Below are 21,548 nucleotides of genomic sequence, written 5' to 3'. Positions count from 1 at the left end.
TGGGGCTAATGGTGCATGAATGCAGTAATTTTAGTTGGTCATTATCACCCCTAGAAAAGACATGGGTCGTGACCGTAATTGCTTAAATAACAGGAAGAAAATGTATTTGAGATGGGCTCAGAGGCACAGGTGCTCAGGAATACTACCTCTCCCTTGTTCTCTGGGAGATTGCATTGTAATGGAGTGTAGTTTGCATCAATGGTGTGTGAAGACTCCATGTATTTGGGCCAGCGGTGGGATTTTGAATTGTTCATTGCACATTATGACTTTGAAGGTCAAGCACTTTAATAGTTGGCGGTTAATTCATTTCTGCTCTCACATATACTTTAGCACTATCATTTACAACCATGATCCTTTTTATAATACTTTTCAATATGTACTTTAAGGAGTGTCGTAGAAAAACGGCTTTAAAATCGACAGTAACAGTGCTTGGGAACTTCATTATAAAAAGGAATAAATTCCAGTTCAAGTTCGCCGCCTCCAAAAAGGAACTAATTCTGTCCCAGTTCAGGTTACAATTCCATTCAAAATTCATTCAAGTAGTCCTTGGCACTTTTTTTAGCCACTAGAATTTTACAAGCTGCTCCCCTCAAGCATAAAATATACTTAAGAAGACCAAGAAAGCATCAGAACATAACAACACAGTGTAATGTGAACAGTTGTTTTATTAATTTCCCCAAATAATGAAATGGCCACAATCAAACACAGAGTTAAGTGTGATGAAACATATACAAATTGCACATCACCCAGATGTTCCACTGCAAAAGGAACTTAATTCAGATTGAGTTCATCCCAAAATTATAGGTATAATTCAGAGATTTTTGAATTAATTCAGTGGATTAGTTAATCTGAATTATTTCCTTCTAAGCACTGGGCAGTGCCCATTGAGTCTGTTAGCACCACTTGTTGCAGGTACATCATCTGCAGCACTGAACAAGAAACAGGTGGGACCTGGAGCAAAGTGATACAACATGACATGCCTCTGTTCAGGTCTACAGGCACCCAGTACTATTTCTTTTCCTCACTTCAGTTTTCCTTTTCCTCACCCCAGCAGCAACATAGCATTCCATGCCTTCTGAGTATGCTCCGTCTTCATTCGGCTGTTTTCTGTTTCTTTTTTTCTCTATTTGTACCCTTGGTTTTCTCCCTATATTCATTTTTTTGCACTTACGTAAATTGAGAATTGACAGAGCTATTTGCATCTATGAAACCAAGCCTTATGAGGAGTGGTTGAAGGGGCTGGGTATATTAAGCCTGGAAAAGAGGAGACTGAGAGGAGAAAGGATAGCCATCTCAAGGGCTGTCACATGGAAGATGGCGCAAGCTTGTTTTCTCCTGCTCTGGAGAGTAGGACTTGAACCAGTGGTTTCAAATTATGAGAAAGGAGATTCCAACTAAAGATCAGGAAGAACATTCTGGTGGTAAGAGCTGTTTGACAGTGGAACAATCTCCCTCGGGAGGTAGAGGACTCTCCCTCCTCTCTCACCAGCAGATGAAGGCTGTTCTAATCACAGAAGCAGACAGACATTACCCCTAGTGTTCAGACTGGTCCTAGACGATTGGCAACCATGGGCTGGATACAGACTATATTTGGGTACTGTTGAAATTCATGCAACAAGTTAGTGTTAATTTCCATTGATTACAGGGAACTAAGTGCAACAGAATTATTCTGGGTTTTTTAAAAAAGAATTTTATTAGCTTTACAGTTTTATATTCCACACATTTGTCATATAAAAGAAAAATAATAAAAGAATCAAAATATCCCCTCACCCTATGACTTCCCTCAACTTCCCCTTCCAATTCATTAAATGTTTGCTATTTCTGCTTAACTGTTATCTTTTGATTAAATGCTCTTATATTCTCATCATTTTTTTATACCATATTTTCTTTCCAATTACGTCTTATCCTTAATTAGTTTCCAAACTGTTGTTTCTTAATCTTTACATATGTTTTCTTAATTGTAAGTGTTTACTCGAATCCTTTAACAGTATTATTCTGGACCCTACTGCATATTTCCTTCCCTGATTGTAATGATTCTGGGTTGAGAGGCAGACTAGAAGAATGAGGAATGGCTTGAAGCAATTTTTTTTTTTAAATTTTTTAGAGCTTGTGCAAGAACCTCTGGGCATTTGGAACTGCCTGAGCCATGTGAGTTTAGGATGAGTCCTAAAATTACCAATTTCTTAATACTTAAGGGTTTAAAATTTAGAGATATTCCCTGTCTTTGCTCTGATTGGAAGGCTCAGAAAATGTTTTCTTCCCCCTCCCTTCAACTACAGAATGGTTGGTAACTGGAAGCGTGGTGTGGCTTGTCGGAAATCACTGCCATTTCTTTGTGTACCCTGATAAGCAGCTTCATCAAACAACTGCAAAACCCCTCCAAGGAAATTGAGTTTTGGAGGCAAATATAGCACGGTACAAACTGCACTAAGCCTGGAAAGGGAGCTTTTGATTTCGAAGCATGAAAGGAGAAAACATAATAATAAGACACAAGAAGCAGAGAAAATTGCTGGCACACTTGGTGAACTGTGTTCTGAAGAGATGCAACCTCCACAGAACCATGCCCCAGGGCTGTTGCTTTCTTGGCTTTGTTTTCACGGTCCTTTTCAGATTATGCCAGCCTCCCTCAACCTGGTTTCCTCCAGATGTTCTTGGACTGCAACGGCCATCAGCCCCAGTCAGTATGGCCAATGGTAAGGAAAGATGGGAACCACATCTGGAGGGCTTCAGGTTGGAGATGGCTGGGATGTGGCGTGGCCATTTGCAGTGACGTGTGGTGGTGGGGTTGTGCCATTCAATGTGTGGATGACACTGACACACTCAGAACCACCTTTAACCAGTTACGAGAACAAATATTTTGGTCTCCACTGAAATATTGCAGGCTTCTTTTTGCAGCTTGGTGAAGAAGGGACTGAAACCAACTGGCCAGGCTATAGCTTTCAAATCAAAGTGGTGGCTGAAAGGCCCATAGCTCAAACAGAGCCACCTCATTCTAGTTTTGTCTCCATACTCCTCTCTGCTAAATTCTACAAGGGCAGCACTATAATTTGTTTAGGGCTGTTGCAAATTGTAACTCTGTGTGGGGTGAATTACAGTGCCCAGATTTCTTTGAGGAAAGTGATGCGCTTCGAATGCGCTTTATAGTGTTTACATCAGGGGCCAGCACACTTACCGCACCTCTGGCCAGTGTCTCCAGCGCCAATTGCATGGTGGGCCAGAGGGCGGGGCAGCGCGTGCCCATACGCGTGCACACACGCTATTTCCAGCGCACTTCCGGGTCAGAGGAGCACCGGAAATAGCTTGTGCACATTTGCACGGGCCTCCTCCAACCTGGATGTGCACTGGAAATAATGCTTGCGCATGCACAAATAACGCTTGCACATGCGCACAAGCTATTTCTGGTGCTCCTCCAACCCGGAAGTGGGCAGCAACACAGCGCAGTGCCGGTAAGAGCGAGTGGCGGCAGCGGGGGTTGCTGTGGGCCAGATAAGCAAGTCCCTCGGGCCTTATCCGGCCCGCGGGCCTTAGTTTGGGGACCCCTGGTGTACATAGCCTTTGACTTGTCCAGTGGATAGTGAGAAGCCATGGATGGAAGATTGAAAGTGATGTTTCCTTTCTGGAGATGGTCAATGTACTCTCCCGACTTCATCGATCACAATGTGGTAAGGCTGGCCTTGGGGGTGGGTTTTCCTCTGGGACCCATGCAAAATTATTGAAAGTGCTGGATCTTTCACACAGGCTCATACATTGGGCCTCCAGTGCACAGGAAACAAAAATGATGGATCTCCCTGATTATGCATAGTCAGAACATTTAAGATGGGATGCCTAGCTCCACCGCCTCTTGTAAATTTACCGTGGGATGCATATGTCAGAATCTGGCATCGAGGAAGGTTGCTCTTTGTAAACAACAGAGAAATGGGCTTATTTTGTAGAAAACTGCAGCTGCCTATTGATGAGACAAATTGCTGTAAAAATGGCTAACTGGGATGGGTGGATCAATTTCCACAATTTAAACAAGACAGATTTACTTCCTTGGCCGCAGTGGCTTGGCTTGGTGCTTTCAGCATCCTCATCTTAGCCTCTTCCTGAGCAGGATTTCACAGATGCCTGTTCAGACCCTCAGTTGGTGATTGAAAAAAATCCAAAAAGGCAGGAAAGGATTCAGGGAAGCCACTGTTGCTCAAGGGTGAAGACAGCAGAGTGTGTGAGGAAAGACTGAAGAGATTATTATTGTTTAGCCTAGAAGTGGGAGGGAGACACAACTGAACTGACACAGTTTTGCTCCTTTTAAGTTTTTCACCCACCCCCCAAAATGAAAACCCAGAAAAGGAATTTCTTCCCTTGAAATTTCATTGAAAATAGAGTTGCTCATCTTGCAGGAGATATGCAAAGTTCCTATGAAGTGTAGTAGGGGGAAAGGATGAAAACTCTGCAGGATGGGAATTGCCAGAATGTGAGATAGCCTTAAATTACTGTGTCGGCAAATACTAATGTTATTCTTTGCTACATTATGACAAAGAGCTGTTGGTTGGTTGTACCACTTCAGATTGCAAATGGGGGGATTGCTTGGTTGAATACTTCCCTGTGAAAATGTGGGGCTCTGTGCATATGGAGCTCTGGATCAGTGCAGCGTGTAGAGCTGGGATGGAATGCTTTCTTTCCATCGGAAGGAGGAGGAAATGGAGTGGGAGATTTCATAAGATTTAGCTGGCCACAATGATGGGGATTCCTTTCTCCATTCCACTCGCTGTCTCCAAATTGTTTTACCACAACTTGTAGTGGCTGAAGTCCTTGCAGAAATGTAGGAAACTGCTCTATACTGATTACAGGTAGGTAGCCGTGTTAGTCTGCCGTAGTCAAAACAAAATTTAAAAATTCCTTCCAGTAGCACCTTAGAGACCAACTAAGTTTGTTATTGGTATGAGCTTTCGTGTGCATGCACACTTCTTCAGATACATATACAGATACAGATATATATAAGGGTCTGGTGACTTCTGTTTCAGTGTATCTGCAGAACTTAGTTGGTCTCTAAGGTGCTACTGGAAGGATTTTTTTTTATTTTATACTGAGTTAGACCATTGGTCCATCTAACTTAGTATTGTCTACACTGACTGTGGGACGTGGGTGGCGCTGTGGGTAAAACCTCAGTGCCTAGGACTTGCCGATCGCATGGTCGGCGGTTCGAATCCCCGCGGCGGGGTGAGCTCCCGTCGTTCGGTCCCAGCTCCTGCCCACCTAGCAGTTCAAAAGCTCCCTTAAGTGCAAGTAGATAAATAGGTACCGCTTTATAGCGGGAAGGTAAACAGCGTTTCCATGTGCTGCTCTGGTGCCAGTTCGCCAGAGCAGCTTCGTCACGCTGGCCACGTGACCTGGAAGTGTCTGTGGACAGCGCTGGTTCCTGGCCTCTAGAGTGAGATGAGCGCACAACCCTAGAGTCTGTCAAGACTGGCCTGTACGGGCAGGGGTACCTTTACCTTTACACTGACTGGCAGCAGCTCTATGGGGTTTCAGGCAGGAAGTCCTTTCGAACTCTACCTAGAGATGCCAGGCACTGAGCCTGGGACCTTTGCTTGCCTACTCAAATCTGTGGTTCTTCCTCATATGATGGCTGGCAGATGCCAGGTCTCCCCCCCCCCACTTTTGCCACCGCTGGTAATGATTCTCTTTCCCACAGCCTGAGATTTTGTAGGATTTGGCCATCACCCTTTCCGTCCTCAGTCTCAGAGCACCTGTTTGACCCAGGCCACTTTCCAAGCTGAGCCCTAGACCACGGAGCAGCTGTTCACACAAACCACCCTATGCAGAAATATTGCTGGCACAGCAGAATGGGCTATAGCTAAGTGGCAGAATATCTGTTTTTAATGCAGCAGGTCCCAGGCTGAATCCCTGGAATCTCCAGATATGGCTTGTAAAGACTCTGCCTGAAACCTTGGGAGAGCTGCTCCCAGCCAGTGTCAGCTGTTCTGCACTAGACGGACCAATGGTCTCACAGCTTTAAGGCAGCTTTCTATCTTTCTTAAGGATGCAAGTGCTGGACTAGGAGGCTTCTGCCTGAGGCAGGAGATAACGACTCTCTGACAGTGTCGGAAGAGGGTTTTTAATACCAAGAATGGAGAGACTCTACAGTGATGTAGGGGGTGTATAGCGAAGGGTAATGGGATGCAATTGAGCAGAGAAATTCAACGTAGGCTGTATGTAAGGAAAACTTCCTAATGGCAGGCTCTGCAAAGCTCTTTACAGATTTCCCCAGGGATTGCTGTGAGGAACCCTTCCACTCCAGACATTTCACTTCATATATAACATCAGGCTTTCAAACTGCGCTCCAGGGAATCTTGGGGATCCTTGAGGGCTCCTCAGGGGCTTCTCAAGGTGAACATCAGTAATGGGCAGAAGCTTTGTCCACCATGATTGATGTCCGCCTGCCATGCCAACAGTACACTAGATTCAGGATGTGCAGGGGTAGGCAGATCTATCCAATCAGTTTCTCTTCATTTCTCATTTTCCCAATCTTAACTTCTCCACATTTCTACATCCATTTGCGAATTAAAGGTCCCAATGTAAGTGCACCAGTATTTTAGGATAACAGAAACATTATTGCATGCAACATTGCAACACTGACTACTACACAGGTTTGCAAGCAATTTCTCCCAATACAGTGCATTTCCAAAAATCATTTTCACTGATGCTTTGATGCACGTTCAAAGCCTGCAAATTACTTGGTTGGAGAACAGCACCTCAAAGTTCATTCAAGTATGGATTTCGAAGGATAGTAGTGTTTCAATCTTCCGTCAACAATCCTTACATTGGCAAAACGGCACAAATGGTGTACGAGAGGAGCGTCAGAGGTCTTGGGGGAACTTAAAGGATTGGAGATGCACAAAAATGCTTTGGGGAAAAAACACAAAGGGGACCCTCTCAACCAGCCAAAAAACCCAACCCATTGAGAACTGGGCATGCTCTGTGGAGAGGAAAGGCAAAATGGAATGGGAAAAAAGCATGGATCACAGGCTGGAAACCTGAACAGGAACACTCCACACTGCAGCATTTTGTTGCTGGTCTCATTTGTGCAAACTGAATGTGCACTCTAAATGGTGGCCCCAAATCCTTTGCAATATGTAGGGGAATTTGTGGCTCCAGAGAGGTTTCTTAGTAAAATGTTAGGAATCACAAGACAGAGAAACCAATAGGAGAACACTTCAATCTCCCAGGACATTCTATACAAAATCTCAAAGTAGCTGTCATATTACAAAAGAATTTCAGAAATAGACTGGAAAGAGAAGTTGCTGAATTGCAACTTATTACCAAACTTAAAACCATGGAGAGACCTGGTCTGAATAGAGACATTGGATTCTTATTTCATTATACATGATAAAGCTATTTTTAGCCATCTCACCCCTTGCTTTTTCCTGTAAGACCAATTGCAGTCGTTAACAGTAGTCAACAGGTTTACCACACCTATCTGCCAATCACCCATTCCCACCACCTTTCTGAGTAATACCCCTCCCGACCCTCTCACTATATATAAGGGTCTGGTGACTTCTGTTTCAGTGTATCTGAAGAAGTGTGCATACACACGAAAGCTCACACCAATAACAAACTTAGTTGGTCTCTAAGGTGCTGCTGGAAGGAATTATTTTACTTAGTAAAATGCTTGATGTGAAAGCTGGATTAGTTTGGCATCCGTCTTGTCTTGAGAGTCAACAGAGGAGTGTGCCTTTGGGTGTGAAGTCAAAACAGTTGGAAGGTTTTTACTTCACCCCCAAAAGCTGTGGCTGTAGAGGTATGGGGGAGACATGTTGTGTTGCAGCTTGGGCTATATAGTAAAACTGCAAGGATGTCATCACGCTGCACTTTGTGTGGCCACCAGCAGGCAGCCACGAAAACTGCAGCACGGTGATGGAACAGCCTGCTGTCCTGCCTGTTCCTCTTCAGGTTTCCTGGGCTCAGGTTTCAGTGATCTGTAGGTGGAGGGGTGTGTGCACATTTGGGACAATCTATAAGAGGAAGGGGGACGCGGGTGGTGCTGTGGTCTAAACCAGTGTTCCCCAACCTTGGGCCTCCAGCTGTTTTTGGACTACAACTCCCATAATCCCTAGCTAGCAAGACCAGTGGTCAGGGATGATGGGAACTGTAGTCCAAAAACAGCTGGAGGCCCAAGGTTGGGGAACACTGGTCTAAACCACTGAGCCTAGGGCTTGCCGATCAGAAGGTTGGTGGTTCGAATCCCTGTGACTGGGTGAGCTCCTGTTGCTCGATCCCTGCTCCTGCCCACCTAGCAGTTTGAAAGCACGTCAAAGTGCAAGTAGATAAATAGGCACCACTCCAGCGGGAAGGTAAACGGCGTTTCCGTGCGCTGCTCTGGTTTTGCCAGAAGTGGCTTAGTCATGCTGGTCACATGACCTGGAAAAACTGTCTGCGGACAAATGCGGCTCCCTCGGCCAGTAAAGCGAGATGAGCGCCGCAACCCCAGAATCGTTCGCGACTGGACTTAGCTGTCATAAGAGGAAGGGGTTTCTGTAAGCTGCAAGGGGAGGGGTTGGAGAGTGAAGTGAGCAGTGTGTGTGTGTGTGTGTGTAATCCAAGGAGGCATGATTGGTTTAAACTAGAGAAGAGTTATTTCCTTTGGTCATCTCTGCTTGCCAGTTTGCCTTTTCAGGCTGCAATCTTGTTCAAGGCATTATATGTCTTGTGATATAATACTCTGGACAGTTTCTGAGGAGGGTTGGCAGAGGCAAATGGGGACAGAGGGGTGCCACGAGGACACGCAGATTCCATCCCCTCAGCATGTGTAATAAGACATAAGGCTGGATGTGATGTGATAACTGTGTAGCAGAGCCCGCCGAGTTCTGAACCCTTTCCCCTCTAAAACATAAGCCCAGATTCAGCAAATTCAGTAGGGAGGATGCAGGCAAGCGGACAAGTTCACCAGACGACTGAAAGCTGGCTGAAACTCTTCAGACTGCAGGTGGTGCTGGTGGAAGTATGAGATCTGATGCGCATTCAATCATGCATTATTTCCTGTGCTTGCTCCCTGATGGTCTTGCGTGTGCAATATATATTGGCGAGCATTCAAATATATAATCTCCCTCCCACTGCAGGCTGATGTGGAATCACCTGCAGATTTATCCTTTTGAGATCTCTTGATTTCCTTCAGTTCAAGCAGCAGAGCATCTGCTTTGAGTGCAGAAGGTCCCAGGTTCAATCCCCAGCAGTTGAGATCCCCACATGGCAGGGGGTTGGACTAGATGACCCTCGGGGTCCCTCCAGCTCTACAGTTCTGTGATCTCCATGCAGGACTGGAAATGTGTCCTGTCTAAAACCTTGGCAGTCAGTGTAGATGATACTGATCTAGATAGAATAACTTAATATAAAGCGGACACTTACCTTCTTCCTAAGCACACTTCTTTGACATGGGCTACAATCCTGCACAAACAATGGGGGTGAGACTCATTGAACTCAATAGGACTTACTTCTGAGTAGATATGCCCCAAACTGCATTGTTGTGGCCCAGTCCTATGCATGTTAACTTGGAAAGACCACTGCACCCAGTGCAGCTTACTCCAACGGAACAGCGCAAAAGATTGCTGTTCTAATTCTTCTCCACTACAGTCATACCTCGGGTTACAACCGCTTCAGGTTGCATTTTTTCGGGTTGCGGACCGCCAAAACCCAGAAGTACCAGAACACTGAATCGCAGACGAGCAGACATAGGTTGCGAACGCTGTGGGTTGCGAACCTTTAAAGCCCTACACGGCCTAGGACCCTCGTACCTACGGGACCGCCTCTCCTGGTATGTCCCACAGAGGAACTTACGATCTTCAAACAAAAACATCTTGGAGGTCCCAGGCCACAGAGAGGTTAGGCTGGCCTCAACCAGAGCCAGGGCTTTTTTGGCTGTGGCTCCAATCTGGTGGAACGCTCTGTCACAAGAGACTAGGGCCCTGTGGGACTTGACATCTTACCGCAGGGCCTGCAAGACAGAGCTGTTCCACCAAGCCCTTGGCCAGGGCACAGCCTGACTCCCTCCTTTGGCAATCTTCACAGAACTCTAGCCCAGTGGTTGCCATCAATTCGATTTGAATTAATTTTATAATGAAATGATTTTAGAATGTTGTATTATTTTATTGTTGTTAGCCGCCCTGAGCCCAGCTTCGGCTGGGGAGGGCGGGATATAAATAAATAAATTATTATTATTATTATTATTATTATTATTATTATTATTATTATTATTATTATTTGCATCCCACACGGATCATGTTCGCAACCTGAGCGTCCACTGTATTTTCTTAATCGTAGCATTTGTATTAAAGCTTTTTTTTTGGAATGAGCTGGGATGGTCATAGCTCTCTCGAGTATTTGGAGCTCAGATGCATGTCCTGGCTTGAGAATTGGGACCTTATGTTGTCAGGGTGAATCATACTATGGAAAGAAAGCCATGTCCCTTATACCGTTTCCCTCCTATGTGATTGCAAGGAGAAGCCAGCGCTCACCTCTCCACTGGGACAGGAATTTGCTGACTCTGTGACCATCTCCCCCTTCTCTTTCTTGGGTGACCCTTTCAACTCTGCCTCTTCACTGCCATCTGCTTGATTTGCTGACAGGCATTTAGCTAAGTCGACTTGATTTACTTGCAGACAAACCTGTGCCGGGGGTAACTTTTCAAGCTGAAGCAGCCATCCTTCTTCTGAGTCATGCTGTGCCGTGCTGCAGCCTGGCTTTCCACCCTTCAGAATTAAAAAAAGGGAAGACAGGCGGCGCCTGACCTGATAGAGCTGATGAGAGAAGAAGAGGCCTGTGGCTCGTGCTGTTAATCTCTGGGAGGCGATTGTAGTCTCGGCTAGGGCAGGAGCACGATTCCTTTTACACTTATTTTAAACTTTATTCACATCTGCTGGTGTGGTCCAGCGCATAGCAATAAGGCTAGAGGCAGCCAGGCAACATTTTGGCTGCAGGAAATCGATCTGCTCTTTTTGGCTTTCAGCTGCTCCTTTTGCAGTTGCATATGCTCAAAAATAGCTTATTTATTATATAATAATAATAATAATAATAATAATAATAATAATAATAATAATAATAATTTATTATTTATACCCCGCCCATCTGGCTGGGCTGCCCCAGCCACTCTGGGAGGCTTCCAAAAGAATATTAAAATACTATAATACATCAAACATTAAAAGCTTCCTGAAACAGGGCTGCCTTCAGGTGTCTTCTAAAAGCCTGGTAGTTGTTGTTCTCTTTGACATCTGGTGGGAGGGTGTTCCACAGGGTGGGCGCCACTACCGAGAAGGCCCTCTGCCTGGCTCCCTGTAACTTGGCTTCTCGCAGTGAGGGAACTGCCAGAAGGCCCTCAGTGCTGGACCTCAGTGTCCAGGTAGAACAATGGGGGGGGGGAGACGCTCCTTCAGATTATTGTTATTGTTAACATTCACAGGTATCATATATTTCTGTGAATGCATATTGCTGCCTGCCACCCCAATCTCTGAGTGGTGTGAGATTCCAGGGGTTCATGTTTCCTTTTGCAAATGAGGCACAACAGAGACTATGGTCTCTTTACGATAATATTGTTTATGTGCACATATATACAACCTGAGCCAGTGATGGAGGGGTTCACAGCATTAACCCCCCCCCCCCCATGATCTTGTTTCTCCCATAGGTGCAGCCTTGGATTCAAGCAGAAATCAATCATACTCCCACCTTCTTCCTAGCTTGCTGCCTTTAAAAACCTGCAACCTTTCCCCCCTCTAGGTCACATCACAGCCAACTCTAAACATCTGCCTCAAACTCTGGCTTTGTCTTCTAATTAACTTCAAATTGAGGAGAGGTCTCACCCATTTGCCATCTGGCACAGAGCCTATTCTCCTTAGCTTTCTTAATGGGCCATCACCGTTCCTTTGTTTTCTTAATGGCTCACCTCTCATGAGGAAGCTTACTTGGTTTATATTTTAACACTCCAATCCTTGATTAAATTCTAACACTTACTAGGTCCAGGAATTTAGGGGAGTCTGGCACCCCCAAACTCATAACAAAATTTTGGTCATAGTAACACTGTACCATGGAGTTTGTAGTCTTGAGGCTCCACCAACTATTGTGGCAGTCAAGAAAGCCCCCACTTAAGGAGCGGCAAATGCCATGAGGATTTTACCAAGTTGTCTACAATGTTGTATAACAGATTTGAGGTTTTTTTTTGGGTGCTGTTGCTGCAGTTCTGGAACACTCCTCCAGGTAGATCTTGTGGGCCCTTCTTTCAAAATTTGCCTTGCATTTTTGTTCTGTAGCAGTCTTTTTCAGTGTTCATTTTGTTGATTGACCTTTGTTGTTTTTACTGATGTTAACTGTACACTGCGTAGAAAAGTGGTCTGTAAACAATATGAAATAAGCATAAATGATGGTAGCTATTCAGCAGTAACAGATCCCCTACTTGCAAAGTCAGTTTTAGAAAAGATTTGATGACAACCTTCGTTATTTCCACTCATGGAAAGAGAATTTAATGGGGAGTGGAGTCATTTTCTGGGTGTGTATATAATACGCCAAACTCTAATTTAGAGAACTGGATGCACTGTTTGCAGTATTTACTAATGGGTTTACTTAGGCCTAATCTGTCAGTTTTGGTTTCTTCCAGTTTCTCATTTCCCTAGTCTTACTTTTATTTTTTTCTACCTTTCTACATCACTGCATGGATTTTTTTAAGTCGTGAAAATTCACCAGCATTTTAGTGTGAATTTTGTCCAATATACACATTTTTTTATTTTAAAAAATGCAGCTTTGCCTAATACAACAATTGTTGCAAACCATTTGACCTAATACAATGCATAAACCACAAATCAATGCAGAAATGAGATTAACTGAAGACTGGGAAAAGGAGAAACAGAAAGAAACCCAAACTGACATGTTCATTCCTACCTCCGACCATGACAGTATTAGCTGCTACTGAAAGGGCTTGTCTGCTACCATGACTGAAGATGATGGGGCAACCTAAGTCAAGAGCCGCTTAAATGCTTCAGATACACAGTCTACATACAATGGCCTTTAAGCGTCTAGTACAACTGAGCTAAGGAAAATTCAGCATGCCGAAAGGATTACTGGAGTTATTCCTAAAATCTACGTCACTCTTTGCCACCATTTCCCTGGAGGAAAAGCAGTTTGTGTGTTACCTCAGTCATGACCATACCCTCCCCCTCCTAATACGTCTGTTTTAAGTTTCAGATGCAATTATTCCTCTGTCGTTATCTGCCATCTCAGGCTGCAGCCAGCATAAGAAATGTCTGAGTCATGAGGGTTTGGCATAGTTCACCCCCCTCCACCCCCAGCTTTATGCTGTTGTCAAAAGGGAGAGATTGCCCCAAGAAGGAAGGTGAATTTCCATTACCATGGAATGACGATGAAGAATGCTTGTGAAGCTTCTTCCATTCTGGTTTTGAATAGCAGTGTGGGTCCCATATTGCCTGAAAAAGTGAATTCAAAGGGAAGCGAAATCAACAGCACACAATTTGCATTCAGATCCTGCAAATGGAGGAGGAGGAGGAGAGCTTGGCATGGATTTATTGCTGCAGCTGCTGTTGCTACCATTAGTTAACAGATCACTTTTCACTACTATTGCTGTGATATAGCAGTATCATATTGCTATGATACAGCAATATCAGGCAGGTGGTTCTTGCCTGTTTGAAGGAGGCAGTGATAAGACCACTTCTCAAGAAACCATCCATAGATTCTGAGAACCTAAGTAATTACTGGTCAGCTGCCAGCCTCCCTTTTGGGGGTAAGGTACTTGAGTGGGTGGCCATTGACCAGATCCAGATCTTGGAGGAGACTGATCTTCTAGATCCATTTCAATCAGGGTTTCAGCCTGGCTTTGGCACAGAAATGGTCATGGTCGCCTTATATGATGACCTCTGTCAGAAGAGAGACAGGGGCAATGTGTCCCTCTTAATCCTCCTTGACCTCTCAGTGGCTTTCAATACCATCAACAATGGTATACTTCTGGAGCAGCTGTCCCATTTGGGGGTGAGCAGAGCTGTTTTGCAGTGGTTCCAGTTCTACTTGGATGGTTATCTTCAGTGGGTGATGCTTGGGGAGTGTTTTTGGGCACCATGAGTCTTTCAGTGATGACACACAGCTCTATTTCTCCTTTACTGAAGACCTGTGTAGGGCATTTGGAATGGTACAGAGGAAGATTTAGGGCAGGACAACTTGTACCACCGTGCTGGGTGTTGAGCCTAGCAGGGGAAAGCAGGGCATTGCAACTATGACGTAGTGAATTGAACAGAATAGAAGGTGAGAAGTGGAATATGTGAGCTGATTTTGGGGCTTGCACAGGGTGCTACTGAAATGTGAAAGATCAAAGTCCACCTGTGATGGGTAGCTCCACCTAGGAGCAGCCACCCCTCCTTCCCTCCCTCCCTGGTCACTCACCTGTTTTTGTCTTTTGCTTCTCCAGGTTATGGGCATGCTGCCCCAGGAACAAATGCTGGAAAGGCTTTCTGCATGTGCTACGCTGCCCTGGGCATCCCGTTGACCCTGGTCATGTTCCAGAGCCTTGGCGAACGCATGAACACCTTTGTCAAGTACCTCTTGCAGCGGATGAAAAGGTGCTGCAGGATGAGGAGCACTGATGTCTCCATGGAGAACATGGTGGCCGTCGGATTCTTTTCGTGCATAGGGACCCTCTGCATAGGAGCAGCGGCCTTCTCCCACTGCGAGGAGTGGAGCTTTTTCCAGGCCTTCTACTACTGCTTTATAACATTGACTACAATAGGGTTTGGGGACTACGTGGCCCTTCAGACGAAAGGAGCCCTCCAGAGGAAGCCGCTCTATGTGGCCTTTAGCTTTATGTACATCCTAGTAGGCTTGACAGTCATTGGGGCATTCCTCAATCTGGTTGTTCTCAGGTTGTTCATGAACATCGAGGAAGAGAGGCGGGAGGCTGAGGAACGTGCCTCCCAGGCAGGGAACCATAACAGCATGATCATCCACATCCAAGATGATTCCCAGCATGGGCGGCCGAGGTACAAAGCCGAGGTGACGGACCTCCAGTCGGATTGCTCCTGCATGTGCTACAGGTCCCACGAATACACCAGCCGGGTTGTGTCCCACCAAAACTCCTTCAGCTCCAAGTTGAACCTCCAGTACTTTCACTCTATCTCCTACAAGATAGAGGAGATCTCGCCAAGCACATTAAAAAACAGCCTTTTCCCATCCCCTGTGAGCTCCATCTCTCCTGGCTTGAACAGCTTCACAGACAGCCACAGGCTGATGAGACGGCGGAAGTCCATCTGAAGTCCTTTGTCCTTGGGGTTTTTGATCTTTTATTCCTAAGATTGGTTTTGGGTTTGTTTGTTTTTTTAAAGGAATTCCTCGTGTAAGTCAGAGCGAGGCTAAGATTAATCAAGGAAATCAAGCAAAGGAAGAGACACCCTTCCTCTGAGACTCAGCTCTGGAGCAAAGTATGCCTTACATTTATGTCCCCGCCCCTCGGTAGTCTGAAGATTCGAGGTGATGGGAAGTGGGTATCCAAATTCCAAAGTTGCACATATTAGCTGGGAGCTTTCAATGTGCCCTCGGGCACTTCTTGACCTAATGAACTCTTTTCCTTCACAAGCAGGTCACTCTGTGTGTGTGTGTGTGTGTGTGTGAGAGAGAGAGAGAGAGAGAGAGAGAGAGAGAGAGAGAGAGAGAAGCACGAGTGTGCCTGTGTGTGGCGTGTCTGGGTTAGGGTATAGGTGCACACGCACAATTCCACTACCAGTGCCATGTGACTAACAAAGTATATATCAAAGCATCAGGTATTGGTTTTGTTTTCTTTCGATTCTTCCTTTGAAGAACTTGTATTCTGGCCTGCTTTTTGGCTTCCAAAACATGGCAGGGGCTGCGGGAACGGGAAAAAGCTGCTATTCTCTTTTGTTCCGTTTGCTGAGTCAAGCATGCACCATAAACGGTCAATATACCAAGTGTATCATGGTGATTTTTAATATTTTTTTTAATGCTAGATTTTATTAGATGTTTTGTTTCCAGAAAGATTCAAGGCAGGAAAGAAGGATTGCTTTTGCTTGCCAGATCAAATCCCTACAAAAACTAACAAACCCCAAACATATATTTTTTAAAAAATCTACAGCATGCATTTTGTAGAACTGGTATGCATTAAGACAATACAAGAGGAAAACAAAACCCTTGAAAAGATAGGATTAATACTCTAAAGCAAATAATATGGTTTAAAAATCAGTTTCTTTTAATTCTTTGTTATTGTTCCAACTATATGCCAGAACACAGAGGGTTTTTCTTTTCTGAGGGGGGAATCCTCGGAACTGAAGAGTATCTATTTTATCATTTCTTATTTATACAGTTTTGTATAAAATTAAATTTTATGTTATCATGTGCTTGTGTGTGTGAGTGAGTGAGAGAGCCTGAATGTGTGCAGAATCAGATGCATGCATAGGAATTATATTTTTGGGAATGCTTGGACAAGGATGGTATACAGAGGTGGGTGGATCCCCCCCTTTTCTTATATAAAAAAAACAGGGCATTCCTTGTTTTAAATTATTATTATAATAAAAGGTAGTCTCTAAATGCTTTTGATTTGTAAATAACAGAAAACCTTGGTTGGCCTCAGGAGGGATTCAAGAGAGAGTGTCTCATGCTTTGACCTTCTGGGAACGTTTAAACCCTGACAATCTTTTGCTGAGCGAATGTGTTCAATTGAGGCAACTGCGGGTGTCAATACTTGCTCTGCTTTGACCCTTTGAATGATTGCACCGGAATTGAGTTGCTTTAGCGACTTGAGAGCAGCTCTTTGAACCATTTTGTTCAAGGAATACAAGATCTAGGAAGCACTGGCTTAATGGTGAGGCGTACTTGCAGTCCAGAAATTCCAAAACAGTTGACAACAGCTAGGGTTATGCAGAGAAATGGGATCATTTAGAATGGAAAAGCTTATTTGAGCGCTAAGTACCCCATGACATGAAGATGCTTGCCTTGTTGCTGTCTCTCCAAGAGTCCCTGTTCTGGCTTGGCTTCCTTCCATCCAATCAACCTCATTTTTGTGAGATGGCAATTCTGCTGTATGTCTGCATTGGGTCTGCGAAGGGATCGTTCACTTGCTCCCAAAGCAAATGTGCTTTTCATCAGCCCAATGGCCATTCTGTGTTTTGTGCCTGTGTTTGAACCATTATGTAACAATCCAGTTTATCCTATCGTATTACATATCAGCACCAGAGCGAGGGAGGGAGGGATTTAGTTTGCTCAGGGCATGGTTAAAATGTTTTTGACAGAGCAAGCTGCAAAGCAGGGATGAGACATGCCCTAATGAAGCAAGGCAAGCAGAAGGCTAATATGATGCTGTGATTTTCTGAGGGTTGCAATGGCCTCAGCAAAAGGCTTTCACAAGGCTTCAGGGTCTGGAGTTTTCTATATTGGTTCATCTTTCTCACTTGGTAAATATAGAGATCTGAAGGCCTAGTATTCATCCCTTCCATTTCTTGTACCCTCTGGCCCAGTGTAAGGGGAAATTGTAAAATTGCAGAATGAGGGGTGAAGTGAAATAAACAATACACTTATGATGACATGTTTATTTTTGAGAATGGGGAAACTATCTTCATTGTACAATATCAGGGCCGAGGAACTGTTGGCCACAGGGACTTTGACTGCAGACAGTTAGAGTTCAATTATGCTTTAAAAAAACAGCCTCCATTGGTGTCAGCGGAAGCTGATTTTTAAGCCTATTTGCCAGGCAGGAGGGAAATTTGTTTGATGGGAAGGGAGACACAGCTGAGGAGGGAATAGGTAACCTGTGTTCTGTTGTCACTCCCCACCCACACCCCCAAATTACTTCACCACCACACATCATACAAAACAGCTTGGTGGCTGAGGACCTGTAAGCACATGCAAGAGTTGTTGTTGTTGTTATTTTCTAGGCAGGAAAAGTGCTTTATTCTGGTGAACTTACTTCCGAATTTAACGCAATTGCTTGCACATTCTCTTTTAAAAAAAACACAATAATTTTTTTTTGAGTTTTTAAGTTGGTTATTCATATACATATTCCATTTGTTCTTCAACATGTATTTTCTTATACACAAATATAAACCAAAAATATAATAATTATTCTTCGCATGTGACTTCCCTCCACCTCATTTCGACTCCTTACTTCTTCCTTATCTTTTAACTGTGTTGTTTTTCCTTGAAAGAGTTATTATTATGGAGCCTAAACATTATTTATTTATTTATATATGACTTAATTGCCAAAGTGGCTTGTAAGTGGTTTTAGAAATATAAAACCACTTACAGAATATAAGCGCACAGAATGGAGACAAGCAATAAAACAATGCCCCATCAAAACATTAAATTACACATCCCCACAATTAAAACGTGCAATAAACAAGCCCTTTGAAACAGCACAACAGTTAAAACAGAAATTAAGGTCAGGAGATCAGGGGGATGTGACAACAAGTGCGTTTGCAAGAGCCCGCGGAATGCCAATGCGGATAGGACACCTTGCGTTTCAGCAGGGTGAGCATTCCACAACACTGGGGCCACCAGCGCTACCAAGTGTTGTTTATCTGAGGTGAAAATAGCTGTCTTTCCTGCAGGCTCTGCCCTCTGACACACCAGCTTCTTTTCAGTTGTAGCCTAATGCCAACCAGTAGCACCAAAAATGATGCATGAAGTGCAATATTGGCCAGAACGAAGTCATTAACTATAATAATAGTAAACATAATACTGCTACAGTCTTACCTCGGGTTAAATATGCTTCAGGTTGAGCGTTTTTGGGTTGCGCTCCATGACGACCCGGAAGTAACGGAATGTGTTACTTCTGGGTTTCGCCACTCACGCATGCACAGACGCTCAAAATGACATCACGCCCATACGCGGAAGCAGCGAATCACGACTTGCGCACGTGCAGACGCGGGTTGCGTTTGCTTCAGGATGCAAACGGGTCTCCAGAACGGATCCCGTTCGCATCCAGAGGTACCACTGTGTTTTAAATTTGATTGAATGAAATATATATTATATTTATTTAACAAGATTTATAAATAGCTTATTTTTTTTTTAAAAAAACCCATCTAACTATTTTATGTAAAATAATATAAAACATTCATAAGAAAATATGAATTTTGTGGTAGACATGTGAAAAATCCCTGCTTGAGTGATGATGTAGCTATGGCCATGGCGATGACTCAATTGACCCGCCCCTGCCCTGCCGGCTGTGATATCTCTTGTGAATCACCAGTTTTTCTAGGAATGCTTTGTATTCTTCTAGAAAGAGAGCAAGAGCCACAGGTGCCTATAAGAGGGAACTGGCCTTGCACCTGGCCCAGGTTTCTGGGTTACCTTCTACCAGAATCCCAGGAATGCAGAAAACAGCTGATGTTACTTATTTATAAAATTTCTATACCGCCCTTCATCTGAGAATCACTGGGTAGTATACAATATAAAAATACAAAAATGCATAACATAATAACAATACCCACCCACGGTTGAAAAGGCCATAGATTGTTTAATCAACCAATGGTTTGGTTGAAGAGGAATGTTTTCACTCGGTGCCTAAAGATATGTAATGAATGCGTTAGGCAAGTCTTCCTGGGGAGAGCATTCCACAAACGAGGAACCACCACAGAAGATACCCATTCTTGTGTTGCCATCCTCTGGACCTCTCACATGAAGGACCAGAGATTATGATTTCAGGGTCCAGGTCAACTGATGTGGGGAGAGGTGGTCCTTGAGGAATTGTGATCCTGAGCTACCTAAGGCTTTATAGGTCAAAACCAGCACTTTGAATTGGGCTTGGAAACTAATTGGCAGCCAGTGCAGTTGGGTCAGGATCTCTGTATCACAGTCAAACTGTCTTGCCCTGGCGAGCAACCTGGCCACTGAATTCTGCACCAGCTGAAGTTTCCGAACTATCTTCAGAGGCAGCCCCATGTATAACACATTGCAGTAATCTAACCTAGAGGATACCACTGTATGAGTGCATAGGCTCAAGGAGCCATATCCCTTGTGCGCAGGTTTACATATGCATGTAGTTAGCTTGCCTGCCTTCAGTTTTCTTGTGTGAGTTGGCAATAATGGATGGTATTCATCTAGAACGTGTCCTCCCTAGAAATCTGTGTGGAGGTTTGAGGGAACTCTTAGAAGAGCTGTAAGGGGTGCACAGGGGGAAAAGGTTCATTATGCAGGAGTAAATCCTTGCACTGATGCAACATGCTAGCTGGATGCCAACTTTGACCACCAAGTTTCACTGCGACCATGGCTATATTTCAATCTCATGTCTTAGTGAAACTTGGTTGTTCTAGTCCAATTCTCCTTTTCACTCATTCCTGGGTGGGCACAACGTCCAAGACATTTTGCTGCAGGAAGTAAAGGATAATACAGTGTTCATTCTATATACAGTGGTACCTCGGTTTTTGAACGTAATCCATTCTGGAAGACCGTATGACTTCCGAAACGTTCAAAAACCGAAGCATTTACTTCTGAAAAACTCAATACAAAAGCTGTGTAGCATGTTCAACTTCAAAAAAGCATTTGAAAACTGAAGCAGTTACTTCCAGGTTTTTGGTGTTCGAAAACTGAAACATTTGAAATGTTTGAAAACTGAGGTACATTGTATCGAAGCTGTGGAATAGGATGATGTCTTCTACCACTCTTGGAGAAATCAGACTGTTTTAAGGGGTGCACACTATGTGTACTTCAACAGAAGGGGACAGCTGAGCAGGGGAAAGGATAGTGTTGTACCTCATAAGCCCTCATGATCTTCTGCCTGAAGTAACTGCCTCATTATGTCTAATGGTAGGGTGGGATCAGAAATCACAAGGCTGCCCTTTCAAGAATGCTGAATCGCACATTATGACCTAGCTAATATTTGGTAGCTGGAAACATGTGAGATGAGACTGGTTAAGCTTAAAAGAAAGATCAATGAAAGGAACAAGAGATTTTAAAAAGGAAACATTTTCCAACTATTAAAAGCATGGAGGCCAGAGGAAGAATTATGAAGGAAATAGACCAGATCTGAGGTTTATGGCATAATTTTACTTTGTGTAATGTTCTTGCTAATATCCAGGGTCTAATTAAGATATTCATTTAAAGCCTTTTACTAGGGAAATGCAAATAGAAAGGGTCACTGGAATCTGTCCATTGCACTAATGTTATGGACTTTTTAATGTAGATTTTAATGAGGTTCTGTTGCTGACTGGGATATTACACAAATTTAAATCCAAGTGTTGCTAATTTCAACAATGTGGAGCACGATGTCATTTCAAGATTTGAAAAGGAAAAGAAACACAGAAGAGGAACTGTCCATTTTAACAGCATCCTTTTAAAATATCAACATTCTTACTGGAAAATGAGAGGATATAGCACTCTAGGAGCAGGGTAACAGAGGACAGCAACAGAGATGAGCCGTAGAAAAATTGACTGAAGTTTGAATTCACTATGGAAATCTTTTCTCACTTAGTTTGATTTTTCACAACTAAAGTCCCCTTCCTCCGAATAGAAGCTGCAAATAATTAAAGTGCAGATAATTAAGACGGATGTGGAATATCCACTGCAAGATGGTAGCAGGGACA

The 21,548-nt window shown here is 44.0% G+C and overlaps 1 protein-coding gene across 2 annotated transcripts in view; it reads left to right on the top strand.

Moving 5' to 3' along the window:
- KCNK9 (potassium two pore domain channel subfamily K member 9) overlaps positions 1-19,590 on the top strand; it is a 92,953-nt gene extending 73,363 nt beyond the window's left edge. The window contains exons 2-3 of one of the 2 annotated variants that reach the window (XM_081204809.1): positions 14,435-15,626; positions 15,672-19,590. In XM_081204809.1, coding sequence (XP_081060935.1) covers positions 14,435-15,273 — 839 coding nt within the window. In that variant the 3' untranslated portion in view covers positions 15,274-15,626; positions 15,672-19,590. Of the gene's footprint in view, positions 1-14,434; positions 15,627-15,665 lie in introns of both variants that reach the window. The other variant, XM_081204810.1, reaches the window with a different exon arrangement.
- Positions 19,591-21,548: the final 1,958 nt, after the last annotated feature.

The sequence above is a fragment of the Podarcis bocagei genome, assembly GCF_964188305.1.
Source record: "Podarcis bocagei genome assembly, chromosome: 8".
In the NCBI taxonomy this organism is placed as follows: domain Eukaryota; kingdom Metazoa; phylum Chordata; class Lepidosauria; order Squamata; family Lacertidae; genus Podarcis; species Podarcis bocagei.
Note: the sequence above shows the minus strand (reverse complement) of the source record. Positions and strands in the feature narration are given on the sequence as shown.